The 17,432-nt window shown below is 40.6% G+C and overlaps 1 protein-coding gene across 1 annotated transcript in view; it reads left to right on the top strand.

The window, feature by feature from the left end:
• The window catches only part of LOC117511146 (spermatid perinuclear RNA-binding protein-like), a 196,080-nt gene that overhangs the window by 162,353 nt on the left and 16,295 nt on the right, over positions 1 to 17,432 (top strand). Inside the window, exons 12-13 of the mRNA XM_034171126.1 lie at positions 290 to 498; positions 12,515 to 12,661. Coding sequence (XP_034027017.1) covers positions 290 to 498; positions 12,515 to 12,661 — 356 coding nt within the window. The remainder of the gene's footprint in view (positions 1 to 289; positions 499 to 12,514; positions 12,662 to 17,432) is intronic.

Below are 17,432 nucleotides of genomic sequence, written 5' to 3'. Positions count from 1 at the left end.
GACCTTTAATTTTACAGGCATTTTGCAGCCCCAAAGTGATCCCTTAGTTATAATAAAAATAGACCAGCAATCGAACTGAGGTAACATATTGGTAGTCTATCACAGTGCACTGAACTGTTTTGCTCATGAACTCTGACTGTTAACTTGTAACATTTTAAACAAAGAAAGAACTGAAGAAATATAAAGCCTACAGATTCAAGTGTTTTTTAATAGCACAGTTTTTTTTTATAGAGATATGATGCAGATCAGGTTTTTTCAGGTCATTTCTTCACTGTCTTTTGTCTTGTAGTATTGGACTGGAGGATGATGGACCCCAACCACCCCATGAATGCTCTAATGCGTCTGAACCAGATACAGCCAGGCCTTCAGTATCGCCTCCTGTCCCAGTCTGGCCCGGTCCATGCGCCAGTCTTCACCATGTCCGTGGAGATCCAAGGAACTGTTTACCAGGCCATTGGGAACTCTAAGAGAACTGCCAAGCTCCAAGTAGCACTGAAGGTATCAAGTTCACATAAAGAGTCACAGAAATCCAGAAGTCACCATTTAAAGCCTCCCAAATCTCTGTCTGTCTTATTTGATATTTGATATTTAATTGATCTCCATTAGCTGTAGCAAGTACAGCTACTCTTCCTGCAGTCAACCCAACATGGTGCTCACAGAACAGTATTTCCACCAGCCTTCACAACACCACACCACTATACTGTACATATATAAATAATATAAACAGAGGCACCCTTCGCCCCCCCCACACACACACACACACACCTACACTTGCACACACATTGACAGAACCTAGTTTATAGAGAAACGTTTGGCTCAATATGGTTACTTACAATTAATTCATTCTTGTCAAATGATTGACTAAAAATAATTTTGTTTCATAGAATGGTCAATAAACCCAAATGTTAAATTGTAAGAAGATGCCTTTTCAAAAGGACTTTAAACTGATGTTTACTGGTTGCATTAATAATGTCCCTTGGCAGAGTGTTCTAGCCGAACATTGCTCAATACATCACAGCACTTGTTCCTTTATTTGTTTCCACTTTAGGTATTATAAATCTGCCCTCTGTGGCATGTCTGGTATCATAATCATGTTCATTCTGACTGAATAATAATTCTTTGTAAAGTACATTTGGAGATTTAGTTGTAAGAATGCTCCTCGTCAAGTTCAATAATGAGGCTGTACATCTCTCTTTTACCTTAAGCCAGGGCAGTGTATTATGCATCCATTAGTTCTGAGTGGACACTGAAGTGCACATCGTGTGGCTCTGTTTAGGACCAGTTGTAGGGTATTTATGTGTGTTGTCGCGGCACAAGACCAAATCTAAGACCAATTATCTAACTGTGACAGAATAAGAGTTTTTACCACATCAGCAGCTATATTAGTAGGTAAGAGGTGGGAGCATCTTCTCAGATTGAAAGACCCCTGCCCATCCTGTGTACTACTCTACTAATTTGTTGGGACCATGGTAGTTCGGAGTCAATTTCAACTCCAAGCAGTCTGGTCTCGCTAACCTGTTTAACAGTTACATCTTTGACAGCAAGCCTCAGCTTGGGGTCAGTCAGCAACATGTTTGGTTAAAAAACAAGACTTTTTGTCTTGTCAATATTTAGAACTAGCTTGTTATTTGTGACCCACTCTAACACAGATTTAGAGCTTCACTAAGAACAATTTCCAACAATTCTGGGGATGTTTGTACAACCCCAATTCCAATTAAGTTGGGACATTGTGTAAAATGTAAATAAAAACAGAATACAATGATTTGAAAATCATCTTCAACCTATATTCAATTGAATACACCACAAAGACAAGATATTTAATGTTCAGACTGTCTGCGTCCGTCACGGTCTGCGTCCGTCACGGTCTGCGTCCGTCACGGTCTGCGTCCGTCACGGTCTGCGTCCGTCACGGTCTGCATCCATTACTGTCTGTGTCATCACTGTCTGTATCCATCACTGTTTGTATCCATCACTGTCTGCATCATCACTGTCTGCATCCATCACGGTCTGCATCCATTACTGTCTGCATCCATCACTGTCTGCGTCATCACGGTCTGCGTCCATCACTGTCTGCGTCATCACGGTCTGCGTCCATCACTGTTTGTATCCATCACTGTTTGTATCCATCACTGTTTGCATCCATCACTGTCTGTATCCGTCACTGTCTGTATCCATCACTGTTTGTATCCATCACTGTTTGCATCCATCACTGTCTGTATCCGTCACTGTCTGTATCCATTACTGTCTGTGTCATCACTGTCTGTATCCATCACTGTTTGTATCCATCACTGTCTGCATCATCACTGTCTGCATCCATCACTGTTTGTATCCATCACTGTCTGCGTCATCACTGTCTGTATCCATCACTGTCTGCATCCATTACTGTCTGCATCCATTACTGTCTGCATCCATTACTGTCTGCATCCATCACTGTCTGCGTCATCACGGTCTGCGTCCATCACTGTCTGCGTCATCACGGTCTGCGTCCATCACTGTTTGTATCCATCACTGTTTGTATCCATCACTGTTTGCATCCATCACTGTCTGTATCCGTCACTGTCTGTATCCATCACTGTTTGTATCCATCACTGTCTGCATCATCACTGTCTGCATCATCACTGTCTGCATCATCACTGTCTGTATCCATCACTGTTTGTATCCATCACTGTCTGCATCATCACTGTCTGTATCCATCACTGTTTGTATCCATCACTGTCTGCATCATCACTGTCTGTATCCATCACTGTTTGTATCCATCACTGTCTGCATCATCACTGTCTGTATCCATCACTGTTTGTATCCATCACTGTCTGCGTCATCACTGTCTGTATCCATCACTGTTTGTATCCATCACTGTCTGCATCATCACTGTCTGTATCCATCACTGTCTGTATCCATCACTGTCTGTATCCATCACTGTTTGTATCCATCACTGTCTGCATCATCACTGTCTGTATCCATCACTGTCTGTATCCATCACTGTCTGTATCCATCACTGTTTGTATCCATCACTGTCTGCATCATCACTGTCTGTATCCATCACTGTCTGTATCCATCACTGTTTGTATCCATCACTGTCTGCATCATCACTGTCTGTATCCATCACTGTTTGTATCCATCACTGTTTGTATCCATCACTGTTTGTATCCATCACTGTCTGCATCATCACTGTCTGTATCCATCACTGTCTGCATCATCACTGTCTGTATCCATCACTGTCTGCGTCATCACTGTCTGTATCCATCACTGTTTGTATCCATCACTGTCTGCATCATCACGGTCTGTATCCATCACGGTCTGCATCCATCACTGTCTGCGTCATCACAGTCTGCATCCATCACGGTCTGCATCCATCACGGTCTGCATCCATCACGGTCTGCATCCATCACGGTCTGCGTCCATCACGGTCTGCGTCCATCACGATCTGTATCCATCACTGTCTGCGTCATCACGGTCTGCATCCATCACTGTCTGCGTCATCACGGTCTGCATCCATCACTGTCTGCGTCATCACGGTCTGCATCCATCACTGTCTGCGTCATCACGGTCTGCGTCCATCACTGTTTGTATCCATCACTGTCTGCATCCGTCACTGTCTGTATCCGTCACTGTCTGTATCCATTACTGTCTGTATCCGTCACTGTCTGTATCCATTACTGTCTGCATCATCACTGTCTGTATCCATCACTGTTTGTATCCATCACTGTCTGCATCATCACTGTCTGCATCATCACTGTCTGCATCATCACTGTCTGCATCATCACTGTCTGTATCCATCACTGTTTGTATCCATCACTGTCTGTATCCATCACTGTTTGTATCCATCACTGTCTGCATCATCACTGTCTGCGTCATCACTGTCTGTATCCATCACTGTCTGCATCATCACTGTCTGTATCCATCACTGTTTGTATCCATCACTGTCTGCATCATGACTGTCTGTATCCATCACTGTTTGTATCCATCACTGTCTGCATCATCACTGTTTGTATCCATCACTGTCTGCATCATCACTGTCTGCGTCATCACTGTCTGTATCCATCACTGTTTGTATCCATCACTGTCTGCATCATCACTGTCTGTATCCATCACTGTTTGTATCCATCACTGTCTGCATCATCACTGTCTGTATCCATCACTGTCTGCATCATGACTGTCTGTATCCATCACTGTTTGTATCCATCACTGTCTGCATCATGACTGTCTGTATCCATCACTGTTTGTATCCATCACTGTCTGCATCATGACTGTTTGTATCCATCACTGTCTGCTTCATGACTGTCTGTATCCATCACTGTTTGTATCCATCACTGTCTGCATCATCACTGTTTGTATCCATCACTGTCTGCGTCATCACTGTCTGTATCCATCACTGTCTGTATCCATCACTGTCTGTATCCATCACTGTCTGCATCATCACTGTCTGTATCCATCACTGTTTGTATCCATCACTGTCTGCATCATCACTGTCTGTATCCATCACTGTTTGTATCCATCACTGTCTGCGTCATCACTGTCTGTATCCATCACTGTTTGTATCCATCACTGTCTGCGTCATCACTGTCTGTATCCATCACTGTTTGTATCCATCACTGTCTGCATCATCACTGTCTGTATCCATCACTGTTTGTATCCATCACTGTCTGCATCATCACTGTCTGCGTCATCACTGTCTGTATCCATCACTGTTTGTATCCATCACGGTCTGTATCCATCACGGATTGTATCCATCACTGTCTGTGTCATCACTGTATAGATCAAAAGAGCTTTTCAATGTTAAAATCAAATGTCCAGACTTGGTCTATTCATTGAGCGTGCCAGTTTGCACCTCATTATCACACATGAGAGTGATTGAGGCACTTTTGATTAAGATATAATGCAAAATATACACCATACGAGCTTTTCAATATTAAATTCAAATGTCCACAAAATCCACAGTCCGGATCAGATCCAGATCAAAGTTTGTCCGGTGATCGTGAGTGCCAGTCTGCACTTCACTTTCAAATATGAGAGTGATTGGTGCTTGTTTGATTAAGATACAGTGAAAAATATACTTTAAGTGGGGTTTTCAAAGTTAAATTTAAATGACCACAAAATCTGTCATCTGGATCAGATCTGGATCAAACTTTGTCAGTCGATAAAGGATACCATCCTGCTTAAAGCTCTCAACTATGAAAGACGTTTGATCTCTTTTGACGGAATTATGAATTTTTGAAAATTTGTTCAATGTTATGGCCCTGTCACTCCTTGACGATTTATCCAGTGTATGCCGACCTTATTAAAAAACACTGGCATAAGTCCAATAAGTTAAGTGTAAGTTTTTTTTTTATAAGTTAAGAGCAAGTTGACACACGTTGAAGCTTGTTGAAACATGCTGAAGCTCACTGATGTACATCCTAATAAACTGAGCTCCTCAATAAATTTTGGGCATGCTGAAAATTTTCAACGAGTGCCAGCGTGTGACTTACATGTTCCGCACATGCTGGACATCAGTTGTAGGTAAGTTATGTGATTGTTGGCAGACGTTTCTTGTAATTTACTCATCCGTCCATTAATGCTGGTCACTGATTGGTTGAAAGCTGCGGTCCTTATGCAGAACGACGGTTCATTTCAGTCCAATTCACCATCACAGATGGACATGAACCCACATAAAGCTCCTGATTTTTGAAAATGACCTCGGAAAATCCTTTAGTTTGTGGCTGGAAACGCAGCGTTTTAAAGCAAGTCCCTCTGTGGTTTTTCCTGCTGCAGGTGCGTGTCTCATGCCAGTGTCACGCTCTGAACACATGGAAGCGCTGTGATAATTTAAACTTTGCTTGCCGTCTCTGTGGTGTGATCATCAGATGACCTGATTGATCAATCAGGGTGATCATGCCTGATTAATGCACTGTTTAAACATTTAAAGTGCCATGGCTGTCAGCGAACACAACGCTGACAGATCACACAGCACTTCATTCTGATCTCACACCTGATCACAGCCGATTGGTGCTTTAAAAGTTTAATTCATCACAGCGTTTCGTTATTCAGGTCTGTGATGACCTGATCAGGTCTGATCAGGAAGCAGCCTGATCTCTATACAGACCTCCATTCATTCATGGCAGCGTTTTCCACAGCCTGTCCACTCATCAGCATTCTGTACATAATGAAAATGGTCCACCAAGATAAAAAAATGAAAATAAAATAATGTTTTATTACTCTGTTTCTGACGCGCACCACATGGTGCAGTATCAACCCGAACCAGTGGGTGTAAACGGGGCTGTCGGCAGATGCTGGTTAATCGTCAATGTGCGACAACTCGGACCCGGCGCCACGAGGGGGCGTTTGGGGGCGACGCCCCCTCACGTCATCAACCTCACCCCCTCGGATGTTAGAGTTATCAAAAAATAAAAAAGAAAGAAAAAGAAATACTGGAAAATATAGCAAAATATTAGTTATTCAATAATATCACATATTTAACAAATAAACCAAATTAATTAACTAAAGTAATTAATTTTAAAACAAACGGATATGGCGTGTGTCTGTGTTCAAGCGATTTGATAGGTTGAAGGTTGCGCTTGTCAGTGCGGCAGAGGGCAAGCTCAATTTATTCAAGCAGTGTCAAGGGCCTTTCACACTGCAAGCTTCAGTGCGACGCTTTAACGCTTCGTAACGCCAGGCCGGTGCATTTCCAACGCATCGTGATGTCAGACGCGTCGCTTCGGAAGCGGCAAGGGGGCAGAGATTGCGGCCACATCACACTCTGGCTGTTTCCACAACCTGAAAAAAGTTCAGCAATCTCCATCTTGAATTTGCGTCGCCTGAACCACAAAAAAACCTTTAAAAAACAGCAGTAGAACGATTCTCCCATCACCCTGCTGGGAGAAGCTTTTTTCCAGCTGCTTTTCGGAGTGACGCCGACCGAGGGAGGACTGACGACTTGGTGGGATATCGATCGAACCGCGACAGCGAGCCAATCCGCATGAAGAAGCCGGCCTTCAGGCATCATTCCTGGGCAGAGCGATCCAGGCCGCCGGGGTGATGGAGCAAACCCACTCAGTCTGAAATCTCCCACTTTTTGGATATACGGAAAGTCCCAGTTTGCCCAACGGAGGTTAGTTCTGCAGCTTTATCGAGGTGAGGATAAAATAAAAGTAAAACATGATGTTTCTGCACTGCTGTGAAGGTTTATTGATCGGCTAATGTTAGCTTAGCTTTTTAGCACAGTTGATCTGAGTGAACGCTTTAATTTGTAGATGGTTCAGTCTTTATTTTTACCAAATAAAGCTACAGCTTTTTTCAGACACCACAAAAGCTCAACTTTAAATAACTTATTTTTTCGGGCGTTTTTTTTGCCTTTTTTTCCCGTTTTTTATATATAAACTGTTTAGTGTTTCTTTATATTTAAAGAAATATTTTTATTTGTCCCAATCAGGAACATTTGCTGTGCAGACAACCAAACTTCCATTGATGAGCTGAACACTATGAAGTCCAGTCAAAAGAAAACATCTCTGCTCTTCAAAATAGGACAAAAGTGTCTTCAGCAACACCACCAGAGTTCAAAGCTGCAGAAGAGACCTTCATCTGGTCCTGAGAATCCAGCATAACATCACCTGCTTCTAAATAAAAGGCTCTTTCAACAGCAACTATTTTATTTTTAAAAAAGCTTTCATTTTATATTTTAACAATAAATGAACTGATCATTAAAAATGTCCACGAATCAAAGTCAAAAGACATTTGCACAAGTAGAAGCGCTCCACTTATTGCGCTCAAATTCATATTTTAGAAATGACTCTGTCCTGATAACATTAAAGGCAATTACATATTTTGACGAAATTACAAGTTGAAATGACTATATATAAAAAAAACATGTTTATGTCACAGAAATCCTACTTTACAATCACACTGCAGTCATTGTTAAATTATTTCCTGTTGCATTTATAATAAACATTTGTATTTATTTAGTGTTTGTTTTTCTGGTTGAAATGAGATATAAATAATCTACCAGACTTAAAAAAATGTACAAGTTTCCATGTTATTTTATTTGTCTAAAAATAAATGTCCAAGGTTCCTTATGGTAAACAAGAAATGATCTAATCTGAAATAACAGGTGGTTTTAATTTACAGAAAGGTTTCTAAAGAACCATTTATTGATTTATTTAGCTATTTTAATTACAAGTGTTCTAAACTTTTTTAACAGTAATCAGAAATTTTGAGGTAACAAACAACAACAACAACAAAAAAAAACATTTCCAATGATTTTTCTTCAGAAAACTGCTCTATAAATGAGCAGTCCTGTCACACATTAATGTTTTGTACAGATCAGCGGTTTCTGCACCAATGGGATTGGTCCAATCCATTTTGTAGAGATCAGTGGTTTCTGCCACGAGTCTTCCGTGTTTTGGCCCGACGCGTTGTTCCTATTGGACAACGCGAAGGTACGTCACAGCTCAGAGTGTCGAAAGTTGGCGCACCTCATCTCGACAGAACTCTGGCTCTGTGTGGTATGCAGGAGATCACTTGACCGAGGGTCTATACATTCAAATAATAATTAAAAAAAATACTGTCATCACTCTTTACTCTTACTCAGTCAGTCTCTTACAATGGTGTAGCCTAAATACACGAGCTTTCCAGGAGCGCACCCAATTCATTACGCACGCTCAGAGGCATGTCCCCTTCGGTGCGCACTTTTTTGGGGGGGGCGACCCCGCTCCCTGTGATAAACTCATCGCCCCCTTAATATTTTTTTTTCTGGCGCGGGGTCAGCGACAGCTGCATTAATTTCTTAGACATATGACAGCGTGTGACAGCATTTTTAAAACGGTTGGTATACGTAGGCTAAATTGTCAAGGTGTGACAGGGCCTTTAAAGATCTGGATTTTTTTTTTAATTTTCCAAGATTTTTCCTGACTTTGACCATTGACCTTGAAAATCAATCAATCAATCAACTTTTTTTTTATATAGCGCCAAATCACAACAAACAGTTGCCCCAAGGCGCTTGATATTGTAAGGCAAGGCCATACAATAATTATGAAAAACCCCAACGGTCAAAACGACCCCCTGTGAGCAAGCACTTGGCTACAGTGGGAAGGAAAAACTCCCTTTTAACAGGAAGAAACCTCCAGCAGAACCAGGCTCAGGGAGGGGCAGTCTTCTGCTGGGACTGGTTGGGGCTGAGGGAGAGAACCAGGAAAAAGACATGCTGTGGAGGGGGGCAGAGATCGATCACTAATGATTAAATGCAGAGTGATGCATACAGAGCAAAAAGAGAAAGAAACAGTGCATCATGGGAACCCCCCCACAATCTACGTCTAAAGCAGCATAACCAAGGGATGGTCCAGGGTCACCTGATCCAGCCCTAACTATAAGCCTTAGCGAAAAGGAAAGTTTTAAGCCTAATCTTAAAAGTAGAGAGGGTATCTGTCTCCCTGATCTGAATTGGGAGCTGGTTCCACAGGAGAGGAGCCTGAAAGCTGAAGGCTCTGCCTCCCATTCTACTCTTACAAACCCTAGGAACTACAAGTAAGCCTGCAGTCTGAGAGCGAAGCGCTCTAATGGGGTAATATGGTACTACGAGGTCCCTAAGATAAGATGGGACCTGATTATTCAAAACCTTATAAGTAAGAAGAAGAATTTTAAATTCTATTCTAGAATTAACAGGAAGCCAATGAAGAGAGGCCAACACGGGTGAGATGTGCTCTCTCCTGCTAGTCCCCGTCAGTACTCTAGCTGCAGCATTTTGAATTAACTGAAGGCTTTTTAGGGAACTTTTAGGACAACCTGATAATAATGAATTACAATAGTCCAGCCTAGAGGAAATAAATGCATGAATTAGTTTTTCAGCATCACTCTGAGACAAGACCTTTCTGATTTTAGAGATATTGCGTAAATGCAAAAAGGCAGTCCAACATATTTGTTTAATATGCGCTTTGAATGACATATCCTGATCAAAAATGACTCCAAGATTTCTCACATTATTACTAGAGGTCAGGGAAATGCCATCCAGAGTAAAGATCTGGTTAGACACCATGTTTCTAAGATTTGTGGGGCCAAGTACAATAACTTCAGTTTTATCTGAGTTTAAAAGCAGGAAATTAGAGGTCATCCATGTCTTTATGTCTGTAAGACAATCCTGCAGTTTAGCTAATTGGTGTGTGTCCTCTGGCTTCATGGATAGATAAAGCTGGGTATCATCTGCGTAACAATGAAAATTTAAGCAATACCGTCTAATAATACTGCCTAAAGGAAGCATGTATAAAGTGAATAAAATTGGTCCTAGCACAGAACCTTGTGGAACTCCATAATTAACTTTAGTCTGTGAAGAAGATTCCCCATTTACATGAACAAACTGTAATCTATTAGACAAATATGATTCAAACCACCGCAGCGCAGTGCCTTTAATACCTATGACATGCTCTAATCTCTGTAATAAAATTTTATGGTCAACAGTATCAAAAGCAGCACTGAGGTCCAACAGAACAAGCACAGAGATAAGTCCACTGTCCGAAGCCATAAGAAGATCATTTGTAACCTTCACTAATGCTGTTTCTGTACTATGATGAATTCTAAAACCTGACTGAAACTCTTCAAATAGACCATTCCTCTGCAGGTGATCAGTTAGCTGTTTTACAGCTACCCTCTCAAGAATCTTTGAGAGAAAAGGAAGATTGGAGATTGGCCTATAATTAGCTAAGATAGCTGGGTCAAGTGATGGCTTTTTAAGTAATGGTTTAATTACTGCCACCTTAAAAGCCTGTGGTACATAGCCAACTAACAAAGATAGATTGATCATATTTAAGATTGAAGCATTAAATAATGGTAGGACTTCCTTGAGCAGCCTGGCAGGAATGGGGTCTAATAAACATGTTTATGGTTTGGATGAAGTAACTAATGAAAATAACTCAGACAGAACAATTGGAGAGAAAGAGTCTAACCAAATACCGGCATCACTGAAAGCAGCCAAAGATAACGATACATCTTTGGGATGGTTATGAGTAATTTTTTCTCTAATAGTCAAAATTTTGTTAGCAAAGAAAGTCATGAAGTCATTACTAGTTAAAGTTAATGGAATACTCAGCTCAATAGAGCTCTGACTCTTTGTCAGCCTGGCTACAGTGCTGAAAAGAAACCTGGGGTTGTTCTTATTTTCTTCAATTAGTGATGAGTAGAAAGATGTCCTAGCTTTACGGAGGGCTTTTTTATAGAGCAACAAACTCTTTTTCCAGGCTAAGTGAAGATCTTCTAAATTAGTGAGACGCCATTTCCTCTCCAACTTACGGGTTATCTGCTTTAAGCTACGAGTTTGTGAGTTATACCACGGAGTCAGACACTTCTGATTTAAAGCTCTCTTTTTCAGAGGAGCTACAGCATCCAAAGTAGTCTTCAATGAGGATGTAAAACTATTGACGAGATACTCTAACTCCCTTACAGAGTTTAGGTAGCTACTCTGCTCTGTGTTGGTATATGACATTAGAGAACATAAAGAAGGAATCATATCCTTAAACCTAGTTACAGCACTTTCTGAAAGACTTCTAGTGTAATGAAACTTATTCCCCACTGCTGGGTAGTCCATCAGGGTAAATGTAAATGTTATTAAGAAATGATCAGACAGAAGGGAGTTTTCAGGGAATACTGTTAAGTCTTCTATTTCCATACCATAAGTCAGAACAAGATCTAAGATATGATTAAAGTGGTGGGTGGACTCATTTACTTTTTGAGCAAAGCCAATAGAGTCTAATAATAGATTAAATGCAGTGTTGAGGCTGTCATTCTCAGCATCTGTGTGGATGTTAAAATCGCCCACTATAATTATCTTATCTTATAAAATGTAATCAGTTCTTGCCTATCAGCATATAAATCTTCAGTAAAAAAAATTCATAATGATATATGAAAAATTGTGGACCCCAGGCTGTTCACAAACACGCATATAAACAAGCAAACAAACAAACAGGGGCGAAAACATAACGCCCTCCAACTTCATTGGCGGAAGTAAAAATGATCAGGTATTTTTGGCAAAGTTCCTCATTGTCTTCTGTATCCTGAACATGTCTACCATCTGTTTATTTAAAACACGTTATGACTAAGCTGTAAATAAAGTTCATATGTTTTAAAACGGGCCATTTTCTTTTGTAGTTTAACGTAAAGTTTTGATTTTTCAAAATGAATTATTTTTCTTTAAGGAGACAAAAATATCTGGATAACTTGACGTCTTGAAAGCTGATGAGAAACTTCTTTTGTCGGCTTTCAATGAACTTGCTAAATTTGATCATTCACGCTTGCTCTTTTCTCTCACAGTTTTCCATTTATTTACACGTTCACACTCTGTAGCTGCCAGTACACTCACTCTTTGCTGTTGAAGTTGGCCACTTAACAGCTCTGCTGCAGCAGCTGAATGTCTTGCTCAAGGGCACCTCTTTATGCAACGCGAGCATTCTGCTCAGTTTTCTGCTTTGATGTTTTCGATCAGACTTTTGCTTTGTATTCAGAGTGGTGATAGCGTTGTGATGACGGTGTGTGTTTGGTGTTCGTATACGTGCAGGCGCTGCAGGCGCTCGGCTACGTGCTCGGTAACGATGGAGACGTGGACTCGCTGAGTGCTGATGAGAAGTCAGATGAAGGCAAGAACGACAGGATGTCAACGAGCTCCAGCTCCACCTCCATCACCTCCTCCACAGACACACAGGAGGTGGGGAACACACACACACACACACACGAGAACACCATGATTATTAACAAGTACATGTTAGTAATCAGGAGGACACACCAGACAGCCTGCGGCCATTTGTGAAATATCAGTCAACAGTGTGTCATGTTCTCAAGCTACAGAAAACACTTCATCAAGACTATCTTGTGTCATTTTAATAAATAAAAAAAAGCCTCCAAAAGTGTTTTGTCATGCATATAGATATTGTGAAACACTCAAAGAATCATCTTATTCTTTTTAGATTAGTAAGCAGAAATAATCAGAATTCATCAAAATTCCATAACCAATCTAATCCCTCCCTTTGTAATGTGTTTGGAAAGAATGAGTGAATGGGTCAGTCAGATCAAAGTACAGATGGGCCAGTTTACAGGGTCAGAATTATGGCTCCACCCCCACCATCTTAATTTTCTTGCAAACATCACGTGAGATTAGAGTGGAAATCTTCATTGAGTTTGGATTCAGATGCCACATAGTACATTGGCCTCATGTACAAAGGCCACAAAAACGTGGCATACGTCCATCTCCACGCCAACATTTAGATGTATCAAAAGCGAAATGACCGTGGAAATGTGCAGAACATCATGCCAAAATCCTGGCAAGAGTACGCACGTTTCTACAGCTATTGTTCCACTGCTGACACGTAGAGGTGATGCTGGGAAACTGTGAATAATGTGAAAACAAGAAGTCATCAGAGTGATGTGCACATCAGAGACACACTTAACAAACAATTAACACACCCATGTATTTACAGTTACAGTTGTATGCAAAGGTTTGGGCACCCCTGATAATTTCCATGATTTTCCTTTATAAATCATGGGTTGTCTGGATCAAAATTTTAGGTTAAATATATCACATAGCAGATGAACACACTGATATATGAGAAGTCAAATGAAGTTTCTAGTATTTACAGAAAGTGTGCAATAATTATTTAAACAAAATTGGGCAGGTGCATAAATTTGTGCACCCTTGTCATTGTATTGATTTGAATACATTTAGCACTAATTATTGAACACAAAATTGGTTTGGTAAGCTCATTGACCCTTGACCTCCTTACACAGGTGAATCCAATCATGAGAAAGGGTATTTAAGGTGGCCATTTGCAAATGTTTCCCCTCTTTGCATGTAAACTGTAAACTGATGAAGCTAAAACTGAGTTATTTAGACATAACAAGGGACGATATGCATGGCTGAAAAAGAACACAGTATTCCAAGAAAAACGCTTGCTACCTACAGTAGAATTTGGAGGTGGTTCCATCATGCTGTGTGGCTGTGTGGCCAGTTCAGGTACTGGGAATCTTGTTAAAGTTGAGGGTCACATGGATTCCAGTCAATATCAGCAGATTCTTAAGAACAATGTTCGTGAATCAGTGACAGAGTTGAAGTTGAGCCGGGGCTGGATCTTTCAACAAGACAACGGCCCTAAACACTGCTCAAAATCTACTAAAGCATTCATGCAGAGGAACAAGTATAGTGTTTTGAAATGGCCATCTCAGTCCCCAGACCTGAATAATATTGAAAATTTGTGGTGTGATTTTAAGCAGGCTGTCCATGCTCAGAAACAAACAAAACTGAGATGTTTTGTGAAGAAGAATGGTCCATTTGTAGCCCACACTCGGTGTAATTTCTTTTCTTTGTTCATGTGGAATGATTGGACAGAGAGGGGATTCCCAGGTTCCAAGGCCTATCAATCAATCAATCAATCAATCAATCAATCAATCAATCAATCAATCAATCAATCAGTGTTTATTTATAGAGCCCTTTACAACACTCAAGGTGATCAAAGTGCTTTACAGTAAAATAAAAACAATGTAGAATAAAAAATTAAAAACACATTAAAACAATTACAAGACAAGAAAACACAATAGAGGGTAAAGTATCAGCGTGCTACTCCGTGTTAAAAGCCAGCCTGAATAAATAGTTTTGAGCCTTGACTTAAAAATACCAGTATCAGTTATAGAATACATATCAGAGGGCAGTTTATTCCAGAGTCTGGGCCCAGCAACTGAGAAGGCCCGATCCCCCCAGTGCTTGGACTTGGTTCTGGGGACTTCCAGTAGCAGCTGATTGGTGGACCTCAAGGCTCGGTCTGAGTTGCAAACATTCACACATTCAGACAGATAAGAAGGGGCAAGGCTGTTTAGGGCTTTAAAAACAAACAATACATTTTTAAAATCAAATCTAAAAGAAACAGGAAGTCAATGCAAAGAATAAAGGACTGGTTTGATGTGCTGACGTCGCAGCATATTTGTTAAAAAATGGGTTGCCGCATTTTGTACCAGTTGAAGACGACTGAGACAGCGCTGGGAAACTCCAAAATAAAGTGCATTACAATAGTCTGTTCTTGAGCTTATAAATGCATGAATATTTTTCTCAAGGTCTATGCGATTTAAAAAAAAAAAAAAAAAAAAAAAGGGCTTCACTTTGGTTAAAAGACGCAGTTGATAAAAACTTGCTCTAGCCTATTTAAATAAATTTGCATATTTAAATGCGGGCGTGGACAGTGGGGAGTTTGGTACTTCTGCATGTGGGCTCAATTGATTGAGATGTACAAAAGGAACGTGCTTGGATCCGTGCGTACGCACACTTTGATACATTTGACTTTTTGTGCGTACGCTAGTATTTGCATTTTAGTGTACACGTTACAGTAGGAAATCCACACAAGTCTTTGTACATGAAGCACCAGGTGTTCTGTGTGATGTCTGTGAACACCTACTCATGATGTCATGAGGCAAAAAGGCTTAAAAAAAAAAAAAAAAAAAAAAAAAAGAGAGATCAAACGGAAATATTTTTAGGACGAGCCAGACTAATCACTTCCCTGACCCAAGCACCAGTTTATTGAAATTTCGCTTCTGTTTGAGGTTCTAGGTAATAGTATCTGTGGGTAAGAAGACAGTCAGGGCACCGCCAGTCTGATATTTCACCCTGTGATCTTGACCTTCACCCAAATGGCCGACTTCTGGCCGTCCTTGCCAGGATAATCCTGGAGAAGTAGGTCAGCAAACAGACAGGTGGACATGATCTTTGACCCCCAGTGATTGACCTTTGGCACACTTTTAGTCTTTGCTGGGCAGTCACAGATCCGTTGTCTGTGTGTTTGCCATGTTTGGTACAAATTGGATTTTTTCTTTCACTTTGACCTCAGTAACCTTGGCTGGAATGATTGACCTTTGGAAAATGTGACCACACCTGGGCAATTCCAGTACCAAGCTACATTTGTGTGTCAAGCTTGGAGCAAATGCGAGTGGGTTGAACTTAAATTTTCACCTTTAACCTAATGATTGATCCTTGATAAATGTGATCTTACCCGGGCAATTCCAAACTTGCCTACATACAGTACTGTGCAAAAGGTTTAGGCATGAAAGTAGTGTTTGATGCCCTGACCCCCTTTTTTATTTTCATGTCAACACAAAATCAGTTCCAACAAAAGTGAATATGTGAGCTATATTTTTTATTTCATAATAATATACTCAACAAAAATATAAACGCAACACTTTTGGTTTTGCTCCCATTTTGTATTAGATGAACTCAAAGATCTAAAACCTTTTCCACATACACAATATCACCATTTCCCTCAAATATTGTTCACAAACCAGTCTAAATCTGTGATAGTGAGCACTTCTCCTTTGCTGAGATAATCCATCACACCTCACAGGTGTGCCATACCAAGATGCTGATTAGACACCATGATTAGTGCACAGGTGTGCCTACACCGTTTGGAGTCTGTGAGAACCCATTCTTCATTTTGCATCATCTAAAATGATACTTCTGTTTGGATTACAGTAGCTACCAGATTTATAACATGATTTTAATTGTCCCGTTGTAGGACTATTAAAGGATTATTTCATCTTATTTTATTTTAAGGCCCTCTGAAACTTGCACGTCTTTGATCTTCACACTCTGCTGTGCAGGAGAGTAAACTTGTCTCAAACTCGTTAAACCATTGTAAACTGTGCACGGATACATGCACGTGTGCAAAGAAAATTTTGAAATGTACAAAATCTCCATCATGCATTAATTATGTGAACTTCAAGTGAACATTGTGCAAACACTTCAAAAACACTGTGTGTGAGTCCGAGTGATTGCGTCAGCACACCGCATCACATCATCACAACAAGATGTTAAATCTATGATAAACATACTTTTACAGCTACTCATAAGAAGGAATGAACATTCAACTGTTGTACCAAGCTATTACAATATAAACATGACAAATGCTTACCTTTTAAACTGTTCCAGTGTGTTCTCCAACTCATCAAGCTGAGGCGGCAGCTGGAATAGTCCTCTGTGATTCCGTAAGCGATTAGAGAAAGAAAGAAAAGAAAGAAGGAGAGAAAATGATTAATCCACTACAAAATAATTATTTTATATACACAGCATCCAGCGCACAGTGCGTGGCATCCAGTGGAACAAACCACGGCGTCCAAAAGGGAACACAGCGGGTGGGATCATCATGGCGATGTGCATCCAAGTGCGCGGATCAAAGTCATGCAAGTGTCAGGGGGTCTTTATTGCATTACATCGTATCTTATCTTTTACTGCATGTACCAGTAAACTGCAGTACTGTGCTGCAGTACAAACCAGAAGTAGAAGTGTTCATCTGTCACTGAATGTCACTCGTTGTTTTGGCGAGTGGGGGCAAATGATTGCTGACGCTTTGACCTTTGGTTTGAGGTGCCTTCATGTCGGGTTAGGGAGCTGCTTCCTTTAGACTCTGTGATACTAGAATGGGGTATCTACTGCAGTGTTTTACATT

Source organism: Thalassophryne amazonica, chromosome 5 (assembly GCF_902500255.1).
Source record: "Thalassophryne amazonica chromosome 5, fThaAma1.1, whole genome shotgun sequence".
Lineage (NCBI taxonomy): Eukaryota > Metazoa > Chordata > Actinopteri > Batrachoidiformes > Batrachoididae > Thalassophryne > Thalassophryne amazonica.
This window is presented reverse-complemented; position numbering and strand designations above follow the sequence as displayed.